Source organism: Perca flavescens, chromosome 3 (genome assembly GCF_004354835.1).
Source record: "Perca flavescens isolate YP-PL-M2 chromosome 3, PFLA_1.0, whole genome shotgun sequence".
Classification (NCBI taxonomy): Eukaryota; Metazoa; Chordata; class Actinopteri; order Perciformes; family Percidae; genus Perca; species Perca flavescens.
In genome coordinates, this window is record NC_041333.1 from 38,704,321 (window position 1) to 38,729,923 (window position 25,603).

Genomic DNA, 25,603 nt, shown 5'->3' on the forward strand with positions numbered 1-25,603 from the left:
TGAATTGAAATCCAGTATTTTGAGGCAGTAACAACCTTTCAGTGTAAAGGTAGGGGCTCCTCTAAACACATCTTCAAACTGCCGCTGATCCAACAGATCTCTGTAGCAGCTCCCAGTTTATCTCCCCCACTAAAGACTGTTGACGTTACAGAGCTTTACTCACGCTTTGGCTACAGTGAAGGCGAACGTATGCAGACTGTTAGCGGAGCGTATGTGCCGTGGAATGTATCTTTTTAACCGGCTCCACCTGCAGCGCCACCCGGTGGAGGATTGTGGGAGTCACAGGCCAGACGGAGAGCTTTTGCTTTGGGATTGTTGTTGTTTCTTCAGTTTTTTTTGGAGCCGGCACAGAGCTGTGAAAACGTTAATCTAATGTCAGCTGTTGTCAGAGGACGCAGGGGAGGGAAACAAGAAATAAAAACACAAACTCTCCAAACCAAACTGCCAACACGCTCACTGACAGTCCTTAAGTCGTTTCCTGTATATCAGTAGTTTCATTTAAAAGAAATATAGACACTTTATGATCCATTTCTGTGTGAAAGGGCCACACACACCTCTGGTAAAACTCTAAATAGAAGCCTGTCCTGTTTGTACGCTTGTAGAGCAGATCTCTGCTCCTATTATGTTACGTGTGCAATGTAGCTGACCAGTAGAGTTAAATTACTTCTATTTTAGGTATATAATAAATGGTCCATTGGTACATGTAAAGGTAAATGTCAGACAAAAACAAGCATCTGATGGGGGACTTTTCTGACACTGACTGGGTTTGTGAACAGTTTGGCTTTCCTGATCACTGAGCAGCTGTACAGCTCAGATGGGGGGTGGGGGGCAGTTATTTTGGCAGCATGATTCACTATACATGATAGTCTTGTTTTGTGTTTGATGGTGAGGTGGTTGTACCAGGAAGTGATATTGAAAGTGAGAAGTGATTCAATGAGGGAGCGGTAAACCAAAGTGAACATGTCCTTGCCTATCGGAAAAGTTCTGAGTTTTCTGAGCAGGTGGAGACGTTGTGCTTTTTTGTATGTTGTGTGTGTGTGTTGTGAGAAGGACAGGGAAGTGTCTATTTCTGTGCGCAGGTACCTGAATACCTGCACTCGTTCCATTGGCTGACCCTGGACACTAAGTGGCTGGAACAGAGGTGAGGCCTTGTCTCTGCCCCCACAGCATAGCTCCTTCGTTTTGGTAATGTTGAGCTCCAAGGAGAGATAAACAAAAGTTTGGGAAAGATTATTTACTGCCTGCTGGTAGCGAGTTAGGGCGTCAATGTGTGCAACCAAAGCAATGTCCTCAGCATATTTAAAAGTGCCATGCCTTCACTGTTACACAAGATGTTGTGAGTGTACACAGAGAAGAGGATTGTGGATAAAACACAGCCTTGGGGAAGTCCAGTATTTAGAATAAGCTTGGTTGATGCACATCGACACCAGGACTGACGAGGGCCAATGAGCAGCTTCTTCTCTCCCAGAGTTTCCTCGACACATGAAGGAGGAAAGTGTCTGGAAAGTGACCTGAAGAGACTTCAGCAGGTGAGAATCTGACCAGAGGAATCTGGAAATGGTTGATGAACAGAATCACTTTGATTCAATCTGTTTGACTGGACAGAAGAAATGGTTCTTTCTGGGTTGTTCTTTAGATTTTTAGAGATAGACTATGATTCTAATGAGTGTCCATCTGAGTTAAAGGAGATGGTTTGGAATGATTTGCATGTATTACTCAGGGTTCGTACGGGTGCTTGAAATCCTTAAAAATACTTGAATTTTGATGTTGTGTTTTAAAGGTTTGAAAAGTGCTTACATTTTGGATGAAATGCTTGAAATCATAACTGTATTTCTTTCACGACAAATACCTATCTGACTGAATAGTTCATTTATTAAATGGAGAAATAAAATGTTGGAGAGCCTAAAATGAATCCTGCTCGCTTGTGCATGTGTGACTCCGTCCCCATGAAACCACTACTGCACCATGCCGGCAGGTTGTCGTTTCAATGAATGTTGGCTGGAAGATGAAAAATACAAATTATGGATTAAACGGGGACAAACCCCACAAGTTGCCTCTTGTAAAGTCTGCAAAAAAGACGTGCAGCTTTTCACAATTTGCAAGTCTGCGCTCTCGAGTCACATGAAGGGTACGTCATAGACTTTTTAAGTAAGCCAACTGAAGTAGCCTACTGTACACGTTAGCGCCTATTTGTTTCCGCTAGTAACTTCTAGCTAGGATTTCGCAGGCTAAGTAACTGAGAGAACTTGGTGTGATAATGTAATGGTAGTATTGCATGTCCGTTATGGCCCGTTCATTCGTGAACATAGCCAAAGTTACATCACAGTAACTGTAACGTTACTACCCGCAAATTAAAAGCTGAAACGTTAGCCCAGTGATAACAACAATCGTTGATTTCTGAACAGAAATCGTGTCAGATGGAGTGTCATACAAGTAGCCTACTGTAAGGTTGAGGATGGCCTTATCAGTCCCTCCAGGATTTTGCAGCCTTTTTTTGAGATTGTTAAGGCCCAAAATGCGTGATTTTGCGGGGGCTTTTCTAAAGAATTGAGATAAAGGTTGCGATGTCATTTGTATGTTTGTTGCAATTAAGTTGCGAGAGATGGAGAAAGTTGTATAGTTCTTTAAAAATAAAAAGGAAACTTGTTTTGGGGAGAATAAAACTACTCTAGGCTGAGTTTTCTTAGGAACCTTACCAAAAAGGCTCCGGATGCTGCAAATGTTGGTATAACATGGAAAAGCATGGTGGATTTAAGACAAAAAATAACTTATTGAATGAATCAAATTTGAACATATGTGTCAGTGGCTTGTTGATCTTTACATTGTTAGGTAATTTCCTATCCTGGCCTGGGACACACATTCATACAGTTTGATAAAGTACTTATTGGACTTTAACTTATCATTGCACTTACAATAATGAGCGTAGCTGTCCTCAATTTAGGTAATCCTGTACATCTCATCTCCGGCTTTTCCTGCATCCTGTGTGTGTGTGTGTGTGTGTGTGTGTGTGTGTGTGTGTGTGTGTGTGTGTGTGTGTGTGTGTGTGTCTGTCCCCCCCCCGCTGCAGAGAGCCGACAGAATTGAAGCAGCTTCAGCGGCTTAAGAGTGAAGAAACGTTACAGCGTACATTGATGTTAAAAGGCTGGCAGGAAGGACTGAAATCTTTCGCTGTATGTTTTGTTGGTAAATGTGAGATGTTGGAGTTACACATGTCTCACACAAGGAAATGAATTTGGCGACGACGTGTGGCGTCAACCCATTCTCACTCCTGCTTGGTCATTGGCTCTCAGAATCACATACTGATGCAAAGTCTAGCACCAAAGTCGCGGTGATTGGTTGAATTCGCCTGAATTGGCGCAATCGCGACATCGTGAAATCCTGGAGGGACTGAGCAGTAAAGTAACCTACTGTAAGGTTGAGGATGACCGTATGCAATATTTACACTGCTCTATTCCAGTAGATAAATGTATATTTCTTGGCAATGAAATACATTTTTTTTTCTTCTGGAGTCTTCTGGGTTAAAATGGAATTACAGGTTGTTGTTACAGGTCTCAGATTTTGTTCAAACCTTGTCTATATCAAGAAAGTCCCAAAACCAAGGCCTGTAAAATATTTCTGGTTAAATCCTATGTCTTCATATTTTTAGCCCTTGACATTACTTCAGTTTTACAGCCTGAAAATCACATTATCTGGGAAGCAATATTTGGACATTAATTCATAGGCAGCACAAACTTTGTAGGTTTGAAGACAAACATGTCAATATGACTGAACCATTACAAGTTTGTACACCATGTCCTAGATTTGGAGAAAATATTGTGAAAATACTGACATTAAGGCTAGCATAAACTTTGAGCAAAATGTAAGAGAGTGCAGCAACTGTTTTCCTGGATTTAGTCTGATTTGACACAGAATGACCCAGCTGCATGTCATTTGGCTCAAATCCTCCCACTCAGTGCTCCTCTCTTGCTTAAATATCTTATCCTTCTGCTATTACGAAACACAATTTTGGCTGTTCATAGCATTATTTCTTTTAATGTGATACAAACACTAAATAATAATTTTGACTATGTATTGGTATGCAATTTACAGTGGAGTAAGGTGCTGTAAAAAGTTTTAAAATGGACCTTGAAAGTGCTTGAAAAGTGCTTGAGTTTGACCTTGGAAAAGGTGTACGAACCCTGATTTACTGTTGGTAGTTCTCAGGTCAAAACAACAGCAGACTCATGTTATCTCATCAGTGGAAAACAGGGAGGGTCAAGAAGGACGATAAAGAGGGAGGGGGGACGACCAACTACATGCCCCCGGAGGAGTTTGGCTTAACATACAAACCTAAACGAGCCTCTGATATCTACAGGTACAAGAGGCCCAAAACAGCACATGGATAAGAGCATTTTATTTATCATACAATAAAAAATGAGGAAAAAATCCAACCTTTAAGGACACCAATTTTCTTTGTGAATGAATAATGTATCGTAAATAAATAAATGTTCTTCCTTAAATACAGGGTGCATAAGCCAGTACACCCCTATGTTAAATTCCCTTAGAGGCAGGCAGATTATTATTTTAAAGGCCAGTTATCTCATGGATCCAGGATACTATGCATCCTGATAAAGTTCCCTTGGCCTTTGGGATTAATCATCCTCACGTAGCCTTCACCATACGTAGAGACTGGCATTGTTTTATTTCAGTTCCTTTACGTTAAACATTTGGTAAGTAACACTTTTCAGCTGATTTTTGATCTTTCATTAAACTGTAAAAATGTGTTTAGTTGGAGAAGAGTTTAGTTTGGTTAGGGTTAACTGTAACAGTTATCAACTTGTAATCCTAACAGCCACCGTGTTCAGGATCACCAGCTGCTCTAACAACAGGAGCTAACCAATGCTAACCATGCTAACCATAATGGAGCTGTTTCCAAATCAATATTTGAGAAATCAAATGTAGCTCTGCTGACAAAGTGAGACAGTACTGGAGGTGATCTGTTAGTGTGAGGACAATAAATGACTCATCAAACATTACTGAAACTCACTTATTATTCATATTTCAAACACACAACTCATGAAAGAGTCTGAAGTCTCTAATGTTTATTCTGTACTGCAGTAAAAGTACTAATACACACTGTCAAAGCCTTAAAGTTAAAGTTCTACTTTTGAAGATATTATTGAGTTAAAAGTACACAAATATTATCAGCTAAATGTATTTAGTCTATCAAAGTAATTGTACAGAAATATTATCAACTACACAGCAAAAAGTCCAGTGTTGAATTAACTCCCACAGAGTTGATTTCAACACTTTTTGAGGGTTTATATAGGTCCACACTCTCCAGAGTTAAATTAACACTTTCAAAATAGTTAAACATTTAACACTCTGCCAGAGTTCCTTTTTAACTCGCAAAAACAGAGTTAAAGTAACACTAAGGGATTAGACAACTAACACTGCTCAGAGTTAATTTTATATAACTATTTGGGTAGTGTTAGTTTCACTCCCTAAAGTGTCAATTATCTACACTGAAAAAATGTTAAAATTGTTAATTTATTCAATATTATTTATTAATTTAATAAATACTTATATAAATAAAAATTAATCACAATAAACAATCAATTTCAAAAACATTTATTTGTGCCTTTTCTCCCTTGCAGTCAGTTGAATTAAAACATTGTGAATGAAGGTATAATGTACATAATTTCATCTGAAACATTGTATGAGCTTGAATATCAAACGGTTTATGAAATTTAAGCTCAGACATTTTTAGTAGACATCTTTCCGCACTTCGTAATACTCTGAATGCATGATGATGGTCATCAAAATTCTCTGTAAATAGCTTGTTTGTCAAAAAGAAGATTTGATCTTCAACCAAAAGTACATCACTTATTTGACAAAAGACTGGCATGTCTTCTTCCATTGCACTGCAAATAACTAGTCCAGCTTTATACTCTACACCATCAACTTTAACCCAACTAGTTGAGAAAATATCTTTTGACAAGATTGATTCAAGCATTTCATTGTTGACGATATTCTCATCTCTGAAGAGAAAAGATTTAATTGGCCCATACTCATTTTGTTTGAGGGTGAAGGTTTTTGGTGATAAGCAATGGCCATCTGATGCTTTTTAGCAAGCGATTTGGTTATGTTTTTTAAATTTTTAAAACAATCTTTAAACAGCTTGTGTTTGGCCTCAAACCTCATACACCATGTATATAATAAGGTGCCAATTTTCCTTATAGAAGATGGGTAATGGATCATAAAATGATGCTTAGGTATCAAGTTTCTATGTGGATACAAGTGCTTAAATAGCTAGTGGTGGTCAACAATCAAATGCTTTAAATATATTGTCATACCTAGAGTGAGAGAAGGTGAAAAAACTATGTTCATTATTTGAAGTAACAACAGTAACAAATTCCATTTATGTTTCCTGCAGGAATAATGTCACCAAACAACAGTGGGATGTTTTTCACAAGACACAATGTCTGAATAGAATTCAAACCAATGCCATTGCCAGCACTCTCCAAAATAATCTTTGTAGGACGATTTTTTCGTTCTAAAAATCCATAATCAAAACCATAAATCCTGGAAAGCAAGTCCTGTTCTGACATAAAGTGTTGTGTGAGATATCCAAAAAGCAATTTGATCTCATACTGAACCACACCCTCAAGAAGATCATGCATGATATCAAATGAATAGTTATTACAAACATGGAAATACTTCAATGTATCTTTTTTTTCAAACCATAAAGTGACTTCAATTGTGGGTTTTCCTGGAGAGACTGGCAATGCATTTCAAACATATCTTTTCCACGAAGGATCACCTTAGGCTCATCCTCACTGTATACTGTTTGACAATCATTCTTCTCAATCAAACAAAGGCGACAGAAATGACGGCTACTGAATGACTCATTAAAACCAAGAATTGTGTGCATCCCTAGATTATCTCCAGTGATCTGACAGATTGTACCATATACCTGCTCATCTGAAAATGGAAGACTTAGCCCTTGGCTTTCTAGTTTTTTCAAATCATTCATCAACGGTTCTAGTATAACATCAAAACCATACTTGTTTAGATCTTGTGTGTGAAAAAATGTTACCAAATGAATGTTCATCAAAACCGAATTAAATTTTTGGGGCAAGTTTCTTACAACAAAATAAAGACAGCCAATTTTGTGAATTCCACGTTTGGAGCCAAGGGGATTGGCGGTTTCAAAATCATCATAGTATAGTTGGATTTTTAATGCATGTCTATTAGCTGTAAACAAAGGGTGGGTTTTAAAATAACTTCCATCAAAAAACTTAGTATAAGTGTCAGGCTCTGATCTGAAGAGTCTGATAAAGGCATGTAAAGAAATCAGAATCGACAACATTAAGGAGCTTGCACAATGAGCTTTTAAAAGAACATGGGTGTGGTTTAAAACCTTTATCCTAAGCCATGCTAACCTTTTTCATGGAATTGCATAAAGTCAAACCGTCCTTCATCCTCATCCAGCTTCACATATTTCTGCTGTTGGCTGTACTTCACCTGCACCAGCATTTTGACTGAGACCTGCAAGGAAGTTTGACAAAGTAAATAAACATTTAAAGGAAAAACGGTAAAATTAAAGCTAAGTCAACAGTATTACACCATTTTTGGTGACCCATCAGATTCTGTGACCTGTAGTGTTGGAAAAAGTACAAATTTTCAGAAAATCAGGCTGTGACTGAGATATTAAAATGCTGCGTATGCGTTAACTCATCAGTATTTAATGATGCACTTAAATGTTTAATAAATGTTAAATATATCAGTCACAGCCCGATTTTCTGCTAATTTTGTACTTTAGCTTTAACTTAGTAATTTAAGTACAATTAACTGGTAATACTTATAAACTTTTACTTAAGTAAATGATCGGAGTACTTCTTCCAACAATGCAGGTCATAGAATCTGATGGGTCACCAAATACAGTGGTATGCTGGTCACACCAACAACTAAACACGTGAAACACCATCTGCATGTTGGGACATGTTTTTTGCGACCCCTTTGATGTTCAAAGTGAAGGGGAAAAAAAGTTAGCTTCAGCCTCAACCAAGATTTAATACAGTAAAAAAACATAACGCTTTGTTTTTCTTTGTTAAATCATCATTGATAAAGTTGGAGATGGTTTAAGTAACAAACTGTTAGCTAGCTTACCATACACTGCTAGCTAGCTAATCACCAGGACAAATTTGCTGTTCAGTCCAGGCAACAAACACGGTTTTGTAAGGCATATATTCTCTGTAGATGTTTCATTGTTCATACTGAAATTCTCAGTATCAATTTATAATTGTTTCAGTAAGTTTGAGTTAATTGCACTTACCGTGTAGTACTACATTGCAGGTAGTACCGCATGGGAGGTTGAAAATGGCGCTGACTTGTCTCCTCTGTCTCCAACCGATGAAGTGAAATGCATGGGCGGGGCTTATAATTACATCTCTGCGGAGTTGGGTTAACACTGACCGGATCAACACTGTCAAATAACTCCAACACTGAACGCCATTTAAATCAGAATGTGTTAAAATTACACTCTGGGAGTGAAAATCAACTCGGAAATGTTTAACCCTGAAATTTCAACACTGCAATTTTTGCTGTGTAAAGTCATCAGTTCCATTTCCCTTTCTTTTACTTCCCCTCAGCCCTAGATATAATGTAACAGATATTTGTTTGAACTCCATCATCTGATTGGGGTTGCAGATCTTTATCTCATTAAATCATCCATCTAGTGGAATAGTAGAACTCCATCATCTGATGGGGGACAGTCATCAGTGACTTGTCAGAACTACTTAGATCCTCCTGGTGTCATGTGTTGTATTCAACCCACAGCCATCTTCCAACTACTGAGACAGACTTGGTTTGTGTGTGTCTGAAGGAAAGAGCAGCTGATTCTCTGTTTTCTACAGTATCTGTGACATGTTAGAGAGGAATGAGAGACTAATGTGTCCTGTGATGAAAAGCTTGTTATAGTAACAGAGGTCATGTCTCCCAGCAGGTGAGGACTCTGCTATGAGTCAGTGTGAGGACAGAGAGGAGGGAGCCCCTCCCTCTAAAACCACTCTGTGTGGGGACCATGACAGCCAGACCAAAGCTCAGAGGTGAGATGATGATGGACTCTTCTCCATGTTAGAGCTCAGCACTCACATCACTCCTCCATCATGATTCACACTGAATATATATGTACAAAATATTAACTATATACTTTATTAGTCAGAAAAGAGCCAACGACTGATTATCAACTGAGATGAGACAGCATCTTTCATCAGATTACATTTGGTGAATAGTTACTGATCCTCTGTCTTTGTTTGTATCAGGATGCAGCAGCAGAAACCAGGACCTGAACCCAGCTGTGTGTCCATGAAGAGTGACTGGTCTATGGGTCGTCCTGTTGACTTTAAAGATGGACAAGCTGTTGATGAAAGGTAAGAATTTAAAAGTGAACGTTGTAATTTTCTGACTCTCCTGAGAAGAAGAATCCAGACTTGGTCCAGAGCTTCGTAGTCTGTTGTAGGACTCCACGATATAATGTGTTAGCAGTGACATCACAGTGTACACCCACTGTATAAATAAATAAATAAAATTAACTTCTTACTTTATTAGTCAACAAAGAGCCAACGATGAGACAGCATCTTTCATCAGATTACATTTTGGTGAACAGTTACTGATCCACTGTCTTTGTTTGTATCAGGATGCAGCAGCAGAAACCTGGACCTGAACCCAGCTGTGTGTCCATGAAGAGTGACCGGTCTATGGGTCGTCTTATTCAGTTTAAAGATGGACAAGCTGTTGATGAAAGGTAAGAATTTAAAACTTTGTTATTATCAGACTCTCTGAACTTTATGGTCTATGTTCGACAATGCCAGGTTTTGATGTGATGCCCAGTGATACCAGGACCAGAACCACCAAACAGATTAATTGGTTTAAAGAAATGCCAATAAACCAGATCAGAACCTTTTTTGGAAGTCATTTTAATAGTAGTAATAATAACACTACATAAAGAGACCAAAACAACCCAACGCTAAGTTCTACAGCCCTGCACACTGGACTTGTACCTTTCACTGTATCTGTGCTGGTTCCTCCTGCTCCATACTCCTCCTGCCTGTCCTCCTCCTCTTCATCATTTTCCTCCTCATCACCACCATGACTGGACTTAACTAATAACAATAGAAACAGTAATAAACTTGAATACGTTGCATACTCTCCAGGTAGGGAATGAGTCCTTACCCCAAGTGAAGGAGTTCAAGTACCTTGGGGTTTTGTTCGCGAGTGAGGGGACAATGGAGCGGGAGATTGGTCGGAGAATCGGCGCAGCGGGTGCGGTATTGCATTCAATCTATCGCACCGTTGTGACGAAAAGAGAGCTGAGCCAGAAGGCAAAGCTCTCGATCTACCGGTCAGTTTTCGTTCCTACCCTCACCTATGGTCATGAAGGCTGGGTCATGACCGAAAGAACGAGATCCAGGGTACAAGCGGCCGAAATGGGTTTCCTCAGGAGGGTGGCTGGCGTCTCCCTTAGAGATAGGGTGAGAAGCTCAGTCATCCGTGAGGAGCTCGGAGTAGAGCCGCTGCTCCTTTGCGTCGAAAGGAGCCAGTTGAGGTGGTTCGGGCATCTGGTAAGGATGCCCCCTGGGCGCCTCCCTAGGGAGGTGTTCCAGGCACGTCCAGCTGGGAGGAGGCCTCGGGGAAGACCCAGGACTAGGTGGAGGGATTATATCTCCAACCTGGCCTGGGAACGCCTCGGGATCCCCCAGTCGGAGCTGGTTAATGTTGCTCGGGAAAGGGAAGTTTGGGGTCACCTGCTGGAGCTGCTCCCCCCGCGACCCGACACCGGATAAGCGGACGAAGATGGATGGATGGATGGACGTTGCATACTGTATTTACATAAAAAATAAAAGACTTGTAAACTTGTGATAGACTAGAATTATCGGCATGTATTAATGAGTTTAGGAAGTCATTGTTATAATAGCATAATAAATGCATATTCCCTCTCAAACCCACTTTGACCTGATGCACACATATTATTGCCAAACGTACCAATAGTGCACCTGTCATGTCTCTTCTTCTGGGTCCTGGTCCTGCTTCATCAGTGCTGCTCTCGCTGACAGTGCTAACCTTGGCCTTTCCTCTAAGGAGCATGGCAGTTCATTTAGAGCATTTTACAGCATCCTGCTCCAACAGTTTTTTATTTTTAATCTCAAGTTTTTCAGTTTTCTCTGTGTAACCAATAATTCAAAACTATCTGTAACTTCAGAGGGAGGTGACATGGCTGAGGGTCAGGCTGAGCCAATCAGATTTTTTTTTCTTCAATATATTTTTATTGAGCATCAATAATAATACAAAACATCCACAATGGGACAACACAGCAGAATGACATAAAAACAATGCTCAATGTTTTTCTGGAGCAGTGAGAGGTTGAAAATGTCTACGAAGACATCTTCCAGTTGATCTGGACACACCTTAAAGGTGCTCTAAGCCATGTCACATGTTTTTTAGGCTACAACATTTTTTGTCACATACAGCAAACATCTCCTCACTATCTGCTAGCTGCCTGTCCCCTGAACACACTGTAAAACAACGTGGTCTCTGTAGACAGCCCGGGCTCCACAAACCCCAACAAAAACAAAATGTGCCAACCTCGGAGGTTGAGTTGTTTGCTTTTCTTTGAACCAATCACAAACGACTTGGGCGGCGTTAAGCTTCGGACGCGACGGTGGCTAAAGTCGAGGAAATAACTTGTTTTGGTGGAACATTTGCACCCCACAAAAGAAAACGCCACATTCAATATTAAATGAAGTCAACTGTTGACACAATACAGTAACGTGAGCTATTTAAATGAGCTGATACATGGTTAAACCTCACTGGCTCTTACCAGTGTATCTCCGTGTGTACATCATCCACAGCAATCCCACCAATCTTTCCCAAATGTCCCGGTTAGGCAAGGCAAGGCAAGGCAGCTTTATTTGTATAGCACATTTCAGCAACAATGCAATTCAAAGTGCTTTACATGAAACATGAAACATTAAAAACAGTTAGAAAACAATTAAAAACAATTAACAATTAACAACAATTTAAGATCATTAAAAGACAAGAATAAAATGTACAGTGCAGTATAAGAATTTTAAAGAAATGACGCTCTTTTTGGTGAAGTCGATGTTCGCTGCAAACACGGTAATCTCTCTCATGTAGCTAATGTTATCAAGGGAGCTGAAGTGCAACCAGCCATAACGGTAAAATCTCCCGGCTGCGGAGGTTGTAGACGGTGAAAGCTCAAGCTCAAATATCTCTTCATTTGGTTGCCGCAATTTGGAAAGGCACAAACTCGAAGCATTTTCTCATATTAGTCCTGATCTAACTCCAAGCTCCGTCTGTCAGCTCTGTGAGCTCCTCCCTGCTTCTGCCGACAGGCAGGCTCCACCGTTGCTAGGTTACCTATGCAAATGAGCTCCTGAACTTTTGAACTGTAGGTCAGCTCCGCTTCACTGCGGTGTCAGGTTACAGCCTGTTGATACATGCTCATTACTATGGACAGGACCTCGGCAAATCGTTTTTTTGTGGAAAAAATACATTTTGGATTATTGGATTGTATGAGATCGGCCCTCGATTGGTGGGGACTTGACCGGAAAGCAGTACATAAACAGAGGTAAGGATTAACACAACTTTTATGCCTTTCTGTCACATCTACTGCCGTTAAATTCGCTGTGTTCCCTCGTAAGGAATAACCGCACATGGCTAAGCACTAGTAATGGCATTTCGAACACGTTTAGAGGCTAAAAACACGTTTAAAACTTGCCCTGTTTAAGCCTTGTTTAAGACTGTTGGGTGCAAAATCTAGCAGGAGGATATCTCGGTGTAGGCGGCACCGTTTGTTTTCGTTTTTCTCGCTACTGACAGTACTCCTGATTTACAAAGAACAGAGCTACGGGTTGAAATCGACCGGAATTCTCCTTTAAATTCTGTCAAATAGGCATCTAGTATAGAAGCTTTTATTTAATTTCATATAGTCGGGTAGTAAGGGACCGTTTGATATTTATGGAATGGACCACTGGAGGAAAATAGGGGAGGGTCATGTCTTTTTATTCTTTGCTGGGGGAGGGTCACCCAAACTTTTTTACTCTGGGATGGGGGTCACTCAACTTTTGTATTCATGAAAAGAGCAACATTTCAAAGTGGCTTGTTTGGTGCATATTTTTCCATGTAGCTCTCAGTCTCAGCCCTCCATCAGCACCCTAGCAGATGGGTCTGACCGCATACGTGGAGTTTGCTGGGGGCAAGAGGAGCACTGCCCCCCTGGTGGCTGAAATGGGTAATTGCATTGTTTAAAAAATGAGTGGAATAATTGCGTTTGGCATGACCAGATATTTTATAAATATTTTAAATAACACAAAACAACTAAATGGTGGTAGGTAATACATCTGATTTCATATACTGCTTTAGTAAAAAAAAATATTACCTGGTTGATGATGGGAGCAGCAGGACCCAACAGCAGGACATCTTGCCGTGCCAACGTTGTAGTAAACGTTTCCTAAATGCCATGTATATACATTTGATGTCAGTTTGATTGCGTGTTTTGTGTAGATTTAGACTTTTATACGTTTATTCCACTTTGTTTAAATGGTGAAGTAGAGAGGCCTCGTTCACCTGTTTGGAGCTGGCTGGTGAATGTGACATGCGTAGGCCTTGCTGGATACATTGTGAATTTTTTTGTGGATCTACTGATCGCTGTGGATTACTTTTTTTTCATGTCACTGGATTACGGCAAAATACGGATCTTTTTTCTTAACGTTTTATGGTGTGAATGAGCTGCATTTGGAGAGGCATCTCAACAGACTGTAGGTCGAACACTGATGGTCACTGTTACATTTTAGTTGAATTATTCCACCACCATCTGTCTATTGCGTTCCAACACAGCCGTGCCGCGATTGGTGATTGATTATTACCCATATGAGCTTTTTTGAATGGTCTCAATGTTTTATTGTTTTATTTCATGTGAATACTAGTTTACTAGAGGAGTAACTTATTATTTTAAGTAATGCAGTAATGCAGGAAGTGTGCATTTAGTTTCCATGCTTATTGTGTTTCCCTAACAATGTTACTGAGTAAATCTACTGAAATGGCCACCACACCATAAAAGAGGAGTGTGATGTGTAAGCTGAGAAAGCAGAGGTTAAGCCGCGTATCTCATAGCTGTAAAAAAAAACAATCGGCATTTGTACATCTTTATCAAGCGCAAACCAGTACAGAAGGCATCAATAAAATGTTGGGGAGGGTCATGCCTCTTTTCCTAATCATTTTGGAGGGTCATACAAAATGTATTGCCGGTGAAGGGAGGGTCAAGTCTTTTTAGACGAAAGATCCCAAAACTCCTCCGGTGGCCCCTTAAATAAATAACGAACAGTCCCTAAGAATTCAAAAGTTACTAAGAAATGGTCTGATAATAAAGGATTCTGCGGAAATACTATTAAATCTTCAATTCTGATGCCATGCAGAAGGTTGAGGGTGTGGTTTCAACAGTGAGTGGCATTATGCACACACTGACTGAAACCAATTGAATCTACTAGTGAGTTGAAAGCAATCACCTACAATAAGTACTTTGTCTGATTTTAGGACTACACATAATAAAAACTCTGAGAATTCAGATAAACATTCAAAATACGGACCTGGAGTTCGGTGAACAACAACAAATATAATTGGCCATACTGTTTTCGATGTTGGATGTTAAAGATTAAGAACAAGGAATTAGGAACTAGGAATTTGAGTATTAATATAATTAATAATAAGCGACTTTGAGTCCATGAAAAGCGCTATATAAATTCAATTTATTATTAATATGACTGGGAGGAGTGGCTTCATTTAAACTAACATATTCTTCATGGCCCAGCCAGGTTGAAGTACCATTCTGCCATTTAGTGGCTCATATTGTGGCATTGCTGTCCCTGTTAAAAAAAGATTCTTCTTCTTCTGATTTTGGAATGTCCGTACAGTAATCCTCGATTCAACGTCATCGTTGCATTTGGTGATGTAGCCAATGACCGCGTCCATGTATGTGTCTAAACTATTGTCCTGAACCACATAACACTGCATTGTGCTACCTCAATATCCACAGTTACCATTTTGTTATCATGTGTGCAGATATTAAATGTTCTTACACTTGATGTTTTCTCCACAGAGTTCAGCACGAGAGCTCAGAAGACCTTGGTGGTCAGTCTGACCTGCAGCATCAAACAGACCTGGAATCCATATTTATGGTGTGTATACAGTATATTAAAACTAAGTTGTCATTATTAACTACAGATTAAATGATAAACTACCATTCAGATCCCATTATTCTCCAGAACCATCAGGCCTTCAGACTGATAGATGAATCACATGTTGAGTTATTTAAACTAAATGTTCAATTTATCATTCTGTTCCAGCTGTTAGAGGAGAACATCATCACTTTTGTAAAGAACGAGCTGAAGAAGATTCAGAAGGTTCTGAGTCCAGATTATCCAGAATGCTCAGAGAGTCAGAGGGAGGATGATAAAGTTGTGGATGGTAAGGATGAAGAGCAGACGAGGAGCAGCAGAGAGGCATTTCTGATGATCACACTGGACATTCTGAGGAGGATGAAGCAGCAGGAGCTGGCTGACCGTCTGCAGAGCAGTAAGAGGATTTTAACAGATTGAAAAAATGGGACATTTAATAATATCTGAAAAGATGCATTAAAATATAAACTCATTATTTGATGAAATTTAAATGTTAAATTATGTTTTTATGACTCAATGATCTTCTTTTTTGTGTCTTCATTCAGGAAGTTATTCTGGAGTTTGTCAGCGTAAACACAAGACTAACCAGAAGAAAAAGTTCCAGTGTGTGTTTGAGGGGATTGCTAAAGCAGGAAACCCAACCCTTCTGAATCAGATGTTCACACCGATGTACATCATGGAGGGAGGGACTGCAGAGGTCAATGAAGAACATGAGGTCAGACAGATTGAAACAGCATCCCGAAAACTAGACAGACCAGAAACAATAATCAGATGTGAAGACATTTTTAAAGCCCCACCTGGAAGAGATGGCCCAATCAGAACCGTGATAACAAAGGGAGTGGCTGGCATCGGGAAAACAGTCTTAACACAGAAGTTCACTCTGGACTGGGCTGAAGACAAAGCCAACCAGGACATCCAGTTCACATTTCCATTCACTTTCAGAGAGCTGAATGTGCTGAAAGAGAAAAGGTACAGCTTGGTGGAACTTGTTCATTACTTCTTTAGTGAAACCAATGAAGCAGGATTCTGCAGGTTTGAAGAGTTCCAGGTTGTGTTCATCTTTGACGGTCTGGATGAGTGTCGACTTCCTCTGGACTTCCACAACACTGAGATCCTGACTGATGTTACAGTGTCCACCTCAGTGGATGTGCTACTGACAAACCTTATCAGGGGGAAACTGCTTCCCTCTGCTCGCCTCTGGATAACCACACGACCTGCAGCAGCCAGTCAGATCCCTGCTGAGTGTATTGACACGGTGACAGAGGTCAGAGGGTTCACTGACCCACAGAAGGAGGAGTACTTCAGGAAGAGATTCAGAGATAAGAAGCAGGCCAGCAGAATCATCTCCCACATCAAGACATCACGAAGCCTCCACATAATGTGCCACATCCCAGTCTTCTGCTGGATCACAGCTACAGTTCTGGAGAAGGTGTTCAAGACCAGAGGGGGAGGAGAGCTGCCCAAGACCCTGACTGAGATGTATATCCACTTCCTGGTGGTTCAGTCCAAACTGAAGAACGTCAAGTATCATGGAGGTGCTGAGACAGATCCACACTGGAGTCCAGAGACCAAGAAGATGATTGAGTCTCTGGGAAAACTGGCTTTTGAGCAGCTTCTGAAAGGCAACCTGATCTTCTATGAATCAGACCTGACAGAGTGTGGCATCAATATCAGAGAAGCCTCAGTGTACTCAGGAGTGTTCACACAGATCTTTAAAGAAGAGAGAGGACTGTACCAGGACAAGTTGTTCTGCTTCGTCCATCTGAGTGTTCAGGAGTTCCTGGCTGCTCTTTATGTCCATCTGACATGCATCAACTCTGGAGTCAACCTGCTGGCTGAAGAACAAACAACCTCCCAGCTGCCTAACGTCTTCAGAGAAACCCTTAAACTACAACATCTCCATCGGTGTGCTGTGGACAAGGCCTTACAGAGTCCAAATGGACACCTGGACTTGTTCCTCCGCTTCCTCCTGGGTCTTTTACTGCAGACCAATCAGACTGTCCTACAAGGTCTAATGACACAGACAGGAAGTAGTTCAAAGACCAAAAAGAAAACAGTCAAGTACATCAAGAAGAAGATCAGCAAGAATCTGTCTGCAGAGAGAAGGATCAATCTGTTCCACTGTCTGAATGAACTGAATGATGGTTCTCTAGTGGAGCAGATCCAACAGTCCCTGAATTCAGGAAGTCTCTCCACAGATAAACTGTCTCCTGCTCAGTGGTCAGCTCTGGTCTTCATCTTACTGTCATCAGAAAAAGATCTGGATGTGTTTGACCTGAAGAAATACTCTGCTTCAGAAGAGGCTCTTCTGAGGCTTCTGCCAGTGGTCAAAGCCTCCAACAAAGCTCTGTACGTGCACATAACTATCCAGATTAAATTGAATAAAAAGAATAAAAGTTTTTATTTGGAGAAAAAAAATGGTGTAATAGTTTTTTATATTGCTGATTTGTCTTCAGGTTAGGTGGTTGTAACCTGTCGGAGAGAAGCTGTGAAGCTCTGTCCTCAGTTCTCAGCTCCCAGTCCTCTAGTCTGAGAGAACTGGACCTGAGTAACAACGACCTGCAGGATTCAGGAGTGAAGCTTATGTCTCCTGGTCTGAAGAGTCCACACTGCAGACTGGAAACTCTCAGGTTGGTGTTCAGTTAGGACCTAAGTAACAATTTTCAACAACAACAATTCTTGTATTTTTTGTAACCATCCTGTACTACGAATCAAGATCAACATGGCCTGGATTTATTTCAGTTACCCGGCTTCATTAACCCTAACAACCGCGGATCCACATAAGCTGTGTCACGATGGTGGTTATCAACTAGTACAATCAACCCAGGGTTTCCCAATCCAGTGGCACACGTGTTCACATAAAAAAGGCGGTGTTTGCACAGCACGACCAATCGCAAACATCTACCAGAGCTGCATATTTTATATAAAATGAGCAAATTCTCAGACACAGTTTTGCAGGCAAGATGCAATACATTCATTGCTTCCTAAAACAGGAGGAAAGCTGGCAATAAAATAGCCGACACTGTAAATGCTTAAATTACAATGCTTATCAATATCTTCCCCATCAGTCAGGCACAAGATCTGACCATAATTACACTTGTGCTTTCCATAAACTGCCATTGCTTTAGCCTATTATTTCAGTTGCAACCCTGGCAGTGGAAGCGATCGTGAGAGCAAAAAAAAATATATAAAAACATAATTCAAACCGGTTGCGCATTGGCAACACACGGCTCAAGAAGCCGACATATAGCATATATGTAATTCCCTCCCATTAAAACCTATATATTTCATAAAAATACCCATCAGGGAATGTTAACGGGTTTGTCGGTCTGTAAATGTTTTAACTTTTATAAGCGCACCCCCCCCTCTCTCTCTCTATCTCCGCGCACCGAGCTCCGCCTGATCTTCTAAGAATGGTGACGCCATTATCAATCGAGTATTGATTGGTCAGTAGGCGGTGCATTTACACCAGTTGATCTCTAATCTCCAATTTAACCTGCTCCCAACCAGGTTAGGTGTTCAGCATAAATTAACACGGCGATTCAACACAGTAACAAGTGATCCACCATCGTGGTACAGAAAACCCTGGATGGAACCTGAAGTTACCTCATTAACGCCAAATCTTTCTTTCGTAGTACAGGCCTCTTGAGTGCCTGGATATGTTTTTTTTTTTATGATTTTTTTTTGGTCAAAATTCTTCCTCCTCTCCACGAACTTAATTCCCTTCCATGAGTAACGGTGGTTTAAAGGATACCATAAGTGCTTTTCTAAAGTAAATCCTTAGTTGGAGACAACAGTGGACAAATGTGAATGTCTAACATGATGTGTCTGTGTGTGTGTGCGCTTGCATATGTGCGCGTGTGTGTGTGCGCACGCTTGTGTGTGTGTGTGTGTGTGTGTGTGTGTGTGTGTGTGTGTGTGTGTGTGTGCGCACGCGCTTGTGCATGCATATGTATGTATGTGTGTCTGTGTGTCTTTAGTCTCTCAGGCTGTCTGATCTCAGAGGAAGGCTGTACTTCTCTGGCCTCAGCTCTGAGCTCCAATTCCTCCCATCTGAGAGAGCTGGACCTGAGCTACAATCATCCAGGAGACTCAGGAGTGAAGCTGCTAACAGCTGGATTTAAGGATCCAAACTGGAGACTGGACACTCTCAGGTATGGACAGACAAACATGTACTATCTGATTTTTATTGAAGATCAGAGGTCTGGAACGATTCAATTAGCATTAACAAAATAAGATTCAATCAACTCAATTCCTAGCTAACAATTTTTGGTTCCCAGAACGTTCTGGGAACGTTCGTTTTTGGTTGCGCGAACGTTCCCTGAAGGTTAGGTTTGGTTAGGTTTTGGTTGTGTTTTGTTTGCAATGGAAAGTTGTTTCAACGTTCTGGGAACGTTAATTTTTGGTTACATCATTCCCAGAACGTTGTAACCTTCAGGGAACGTTCCCCTAACGTTCTTTTTTACATTCCCCTAACCTTTAACAAACTTTAACAACAATGATACCAATTTTATTATTACTTTAAACCATCTGCATGAGCAGGAATTAATTATTATATATTAGCAGGAATGAATGAACAGGCAAACTTGATGGGATTTAAAACTTTAATATATAATATACAAAGAAGAATAAACAAAATACAAAATAGATAAGGATGTAGAGTGCAAAGTAATAGTGCATATGTATTGTGCAAGATGCATATTGGAATGATAAAGTATGTAATGTGTAGGTGAATGGCCAAAGTGGGGATGACCCCACTTATCAGCAGATCAGGAGAGTGATGGCAGTGGGAAAGAAGCTGTTCTTGTGTCTGGTTGTTTTTGTGTGCAGGGATCTGTAGCGCCTGCCAGAGGGGAGGAGGCAGGAGGATGGCAGCAGTGTAGAAGATGGCCAAAAAGCTCTTGCTTCCAAAAAAAAAAAAAAAAATAGAGCTCCATGGTTTTGAAGGCTCAGTCCTTCTCAGCTGACCTAAAAAGAAAGAAACAAAAGTTTGATATGTCATACTAAGAATAAACACTTTAACAAAAGCAAGACAAATTAGCTAACAACCCTGTTTTTATTCTGATCACAAATATTGATAGTTTTTGATTATCATGATTATTATTAACATCACAGAAGAATTTCAATTTACCGTCTGTGTGGGGCAAACTTCAGCCCTCGCCCAATCAAGTCCTCCGCGTCTGCTGCAGTCAGCGCAGCAAAGTTTTTCTGGGAGACCGCTAGAGTAGAAGTCAAAATGAAGCAACCTTACAAGTCAAATTAAAACCTCTTATCAGCCAAGCTAAGCATAATACTGATGTGAACAATAAAATAACACCTGCCTGTTATAACCCTGCAGATCGTCAGGTCCTGGAAGGCCTTCTTTCCCTTTCGGCCCTGCAGGATATACAGTTTTAGAACGTCATTGGTTGCAACTCGCCGTAGCATGCGACTGACTTCGTTACAATAGATCAATCCAGCTCTGGGCGACTGACTGGTTTCCTGTGTGGTGTTGACTCATCTAAAAAGAAAGTAGATATGAATATTGGTCAGTTCATTTATGGTAGGTTTCTTGCAAATGCCATTACAAAACTACTCTGTTACATTAGACAATCACAAAAAAAAAAAAAAAAAAACTTACATGCAGGTGGTGGAGGCAGTGATGTCTATTGACCTGAAAAAAAGGCAGGAAGAGACAAACACATCAGAAAATTCACATGATAAGCACCACATTGAGTGTCAGTAGTTCCATGGTGGGAATATGACTCTGGTTTCTTAAACGCATGTATAAATGTTAACTTATGGATAGGGCTTCCAGATCCACGCTCCGTCCTGGAATGCTTTCTTGCTTGTGGACCGGAGTCATCTGAAATAAAAGACCATACAATTTGTACTGATTGCAAAAAGAATATTTGAATGTATGCAGTGTAAACATAAACATTACAACATAAACATTGTATGTGACAGCATTTCTCAGGACTTTTGCATTGTAGCCCAGAGACTTTCTAATGGGGAGACACAGCATCCATAGAAATGCATGGGGTTAGTTTGTAAAGCCAGTATGGCAGCTGTGTAGCCTACACATATTCCGTCTCTTCCTGTATGCTTCCCCATTCACTTACATAGGAAAATAGCTTGCCGATAACTGCCCAAAGTACGTTGCAAGGTGGCCGCCGAGAGACTTGCCTAAAATGACTGATTGTACTGGCTATCATGTACTGTACACTAAAACTAATTGAAATAACTAGTATGTCTTATTTGTAACAACAACGCAAGCAGGTTAACACGATGACACAAAACATACAATGCGGCAAAGCATACACGTCATGCACAGCAGCAAACAAAGCGCAATATATATGCAGTCCATTTAAAGCGTAACTCTCGCCAAAATGCAACCTAGGATCTTTATGTGAAAGTACCTTTCATTTAAAAGCATAATTAGGATGGACACGCCACTTTTAAGATTGATCGTATTGTCGTTTTTGGGTCAAATGGCCTTTTGAATGGGAGAACTAGCTAGGGGCTACTTTTATCGCATCAAAATTACTATATGTAAAACACTAAGAAGGCTCGACACAACATGAAAACTTTGCACGAAGTCTCACCAGGGGATTTACACATGAGCTCGAGCATTGAGAACATTGTTTGTGCACAAAGAGTTTACCAATAAGACTCGCTGCTTGACTGGCAAGATGGCGACGAGGGGAAAAACCATAGGGAAAAACAACTGCTAACGTGAGTTGTTCAAAACCTTTTTTGTTCAACCTGATCAAAACCGGAATATAACAAAGCACTACGAGGGAAAGGGCTTACTGTTAAACCCCAAACCTTTGCATTACAACCATAACATCATGAAACTGTAACGTATTTTACTTACTTTTTCGTGAGATCGTTTGGCAAAGCAAATTGAATCTTCTTTGTCTGTGTATCAAACGGAAGTCAGTAGGACAGGACTTGAATCGGTCACCTGAGAGCAGAGGCACGGTCTTCCCCTACTGCTGTGGGGGTGTAACGGTAACAGTTGGAACACTGAACTGAGACACTTGTTAGAAGTGAAATGAAAGAAGTGAATTTTCTTACTTGTGAAAATCGATAGATTCTTGTTTTAAGTATTTTCACCTAATACAGTTTAAAAAACGAAATCAAGCACAAAAATATAGTTTTCAGCAAAATTGATATCAGCCTAAAAATAAATATATTATCTTGCTATGTTGTTTATCTTACTTAGATTTTATAAGACCAATCCTTTTTGAGTGAATCTAAATCAAGTGACTGCAAACCTTTTATTAGCTACTTCAAAAACTTAAATGGAGCTGGTTTAAATAAACATTTCAAAACCGCACTCAGAACAACCAAAAACTACCAAACGGGAACGTTGTGTGGAGGTACAGTGCAACCACAGGAGAACGTTTCAGTTGGTTGGTTCTCCAAACCCTGAGGGAACGTTCCCTAAACGTTAGTTTTTGGTTTGGTTTGAACTAACCTTTAGAAAACCAAAAACTAACGTTCCCCAACGTTCCCTAAATGTTCTGTGTTAGTGTTATCACTTTAAGCAACGTACATTTAAATTAAGTACTTGTTTTTCTTAATCAACTAAGGTACCTATATAAGTAGCTGAAATTCGGTACCAGCACCCAACAGTACCTTTTTCTGTAGCATACTTTCTCTCTAACAAAATAATAAATTTAATTTAAAAAAATAAGCCAAACATATTTGTCTTATTTTCCCTCCCAAACAACCTCCAGCCTGTCAGTCTGTCACCAGGGCATAGAGAACGCTGTTGTATTTGTCTCAGAGTAACAGTAACCACACCGCGACAGCTTTAGCAGCATTGTCCTGACTGTTCCTTGAACAAGCTGTAGTGAGAGTCAACGTAGTCACACTCCGTCTCTTTGAAAACTGTATTTCACACTATGATCAGTGCCGGCCCTCCCTATACACAAACTAAGTGGCTGCTTAGGGCCATTAGGGGGCCCCCAAACTTTTGGTCTGACCATAGACCCGGACCGTGACCTATCTAACATTGCCTGATTCTGACTGATATGGCAACTCTATTTATGTTGGTAATGAAATGTTAGGTGTTGCTGATAGAGCGACAAGCAAGGATCATGATTTGATTTGATCATTATGTTTGTTTGATCTGAAACTGGCAACAACAGTGACCTACATACAGAGTGAAACCCGCTGCCCTCTGCTGCCGCTGCCTGTGTCCCTGCCGCGCCTTCACTAAATGGCCTCGGAGCCCCCAGATGTATAGGGCCGGCCCTGACTATGATGGTTCAATTTTGCAATCATCCACAGCCCTGGTGTATGAAGTTGATTGTGACTTTGTTTCTTTCTGCAGAGTGGACCATGGTGGACCGCAGAGACTGATACCGGGTCTGAGGAAGTGTGAGTGTGTTTTAAGTTTGCTCTAAGAGAACTCAGCTGTGTGTTACACTAGTTTAACCCCTTCCTGGTGGTGGAAGTATAATATAAGATGAGGTTACTTATTATTTCAATGTTGTACTGAACAGGATCCTGAGTGCTTAGCAGTTGATGGTGAATTGGCTAAATCTCCCTTTACCAGTGGATGTTATTATATAGAAAAAGCAACTATAAAGAAATAATTAAGAAACAATAGCACGGTGCTTTCACTGTGGAACTACTTAACTCACACTGGCTAATTATGTATCCAGAAATCAGACTTGTCAGTGTGGTTTGAGGCGGTGTGAGAGTCCCGTACAGGAAACAGGAAACATCACTACCTCTATCTCTGCCACAAGAACATTTTAAACCACCAAACACAAGCTATGAACTGCCCGGGAGTTTGTGGAACAGCTGAGTGTTTCCTGCAACAACAAAGCACACGCTGTATCTCTCCTCTCTTTTCTTTCTTTCTCTCTGTGAAATTAAGCTGTGTTTAATTGTGCTTGAAAGTGCCTGTTTTTGATGTAATTAATGTAAAAAAAAAAGAAGCTTTATTTTGCTCATACTGTCTGTCTGCATATACCTGTACCTCTTGTTATGGTGCAGTCCTAGTCCTCCAGTGAAGTCCTGGTTCCTCCCGGTCCTCGGTGAAAGCTGCTGCTGGTGTTTACAGCTGACTGTCCCTCACGGCGGAGCTAGCTTAAACATCAACAGTTAACAGTTAACACTTTTACAAAGCTAGTGGAAACAAAAACACAGCTAACCTGCCTGAACTTCACCTAAAACTACAGGATAACAAGTTACCAAACTGAGAGTTGAACACGACTGTTAGCTGCAATAATGATACTTGTACCAAAACTTTAAAAGTCCATTAGTCTCCAAACATGAGTCAGCTGGACATTAAACTTAGTTTTTCTCTCCTCTGCTGACTGCATGTTTCTCCCTCCAACGTGCTCTACATCTCCTCTCTGACTTCCTCCTTTCTTTTCTACTCCCCAACAAAGTCATCTGATTCACTACTTCACGTAAATACATTAATCAACAGTCGAGCCAACAGAAAGCTAACTTTGTTTCTTTTTTTATTCACACATAAGTTGTTGTGTTCAAGTAGCTTTTTCTCTGGATGTTTTAATAAAAGCAGATGGTTGAGAGCTGCTTTGTGCTGCAGTAGAAGAAGATGTGACAGTTTTATTAGTGAGACTTTATTCAGTTCATGTTTCTAGATTTGGATCATCAGCTGTCATCATCGGGTCAACACGAGGACAAGAAGCTGAACATTGTTGACATGTTGACTCTCATGTTCACTAACTGTTGATGTTGTTAGAACTGGATTGTTAAACATCACTCACAGCTGAATATGAAATGAACGTTTGAATGATTTTCTTTCAGTTATTGTCAGTAAAGTTGTTAATAAATCATCAGATGATAACCTGCAGCTGTATTGTGTCTTGTTCTCTCCATCAGATGTCTGTGAACTGGAACTGGACACAAACACAGTACACAGAAAACTCAAACTGTCTGACAACAACAGGAAGGTGACACGTGTGGAGGAGGATCAGTCATATCCTGATCATCCAGACAGATTTGCCTGCTGGGGTCAGCTGCTGTGTAGAAATGTTCTGACTGGTCGCTGTTACTGGGAGGTCGAGAGGAGAGGAGATGTTTATATATCAGTGAGTTACAGAGGAACCAGGAGGAAAGGAGAGAGTGAAGACTGTGTGTTTGGAAGGAATGATCAGTCCTGGAGTCTGGGCTGCTCTGATGAAGATGGTTACTATGTCAGGCACAATAACAGACACACATCCATCTCCTCCTCTGTCTCTAACAGATTAGGAGTGTATGTGGACATTCCTGCTGGCTCTCTGTCCTTCTACACAGTCTCCTCTGACTCACTGATCCACCTCCACACCTTCAACACCACATTCACTCAACCTCTTTAACCTCTTTATCCTGGGTTTGCAGGACTCTGGCCTGGTTCC

At 40.6% G+C, this 25,603-nt stretch overlaps 3 protein-coding genes and 3 long non-coding RNA genes across 6 annotated transcripts in view; 1 reads left to right on the forward strand and 5 right to left on the reverse strand.

The window, feature by feature from the left end:
• Positions 1-25,603, reverse strand: part of LOC114552945 (heterochromatin protein 1-like) — a 600,023-nt gene that overhangs the window by 481,092 nt on the left and 93,328 nt on the right. The gene's annotated exons all lie outside the window — the stretch shown is intronic.
• The window catches only part of LOC114553107 (NACHT, LRR and PYD domains-containing protein 3-like), a 582,600-nt gene that overhangs the window by 477,988 nt on the left and 79,009 nt on the right, over positions 1-25,603 (reverse strand). The window lies entirely within an intron of this gene.
• Positions 1,421-25,564, forward strand: LOC114553110 (protein NLRC3). The gene is made up of 10 exons (XM_028574255.1): positions 1,421-1,529; positions 8,984-9,089; positions 9,680-9,787; positions 15,158-15,236; positions 15,405-15,633; positions 15,782-17,585; positions 17,693-17,866; positions 19,217-19,390; positions 23,560-23,606; positions 25,089-25,564. Exons 2-10 carry the CDS (start codon positions 9,001-9,003, stop codon positions 25,562-25,564), a joined length of 3,180 nt encoding a protein of 1,059 aa, XP_028430056.1. The 5' UTR covers positions 1,421-1,529; positions 8,984-9,000.
• Positions 9,664-11,231, reverse strand: LOC114553146 (uncharacterized). The gene is made up of 3 exons (XR_003692255.1): positions 11,026-11,231; positions 10,044-10,145; positions 9,664-9,774 (listed from the first exon to the last, which is right to left on the reverse strand). It is a non-coding gene; the product is annotated as an uncharacterized LOC114553146 (long non-coding RNA).
• LOC114553152 (uncharacterized) lies at positions 19,823-20,452 on the reverse strand. Its single transcript, XR_003692260.1, has 2 exons — positions 20,368-20,452; positions 19,823-20,204 (listed from the first exon to the last, which is right to left on the reverse strand). It is a non-coding gene; the product is annotated as an uncharacterized LOC114553152 (long non-coding RNA).
• Positions 20,564-25,158, reverse strand: LOC114553141 (uncharacterized). Its single transcript, XR_003692251.1, has 4 exons — positions 24,214-25,158; positions 22,093-22,213; positions 20,857-21,081; positions 20,564-20,736 (listed from the first exon to the last, which is right to left on the reverse strand). It is a non-coding gene; the product is annotated as an uncharacterized LOC114553141 (long non-coding RNA).

Bases quoted from the DNA above. Each gene is read 5' to 3' on its own strand.
- LOC114553110 (XM_028574255.1), top strand. From the start codon at position 9,001: ATGAGTCAGTGTGAGGACAGAGAGGAGGGAGCCCCTCCCTCTAAAACC. The intron at 15,237-15,404 runs GTGTGTATACAG...ATTCTGTTCCAG, and splicing joins ACCTGGAATCCATATTTATG to CTGTTAGAGGAGAACATCAT. The intron at 15,634-15,781 runs GTAAGAGGATTT...GTCTTCATTCAG, and splicing joins GGCTGACCGTCTGCAGAGCA to GAAGTTATTCTGGAGTTTGT.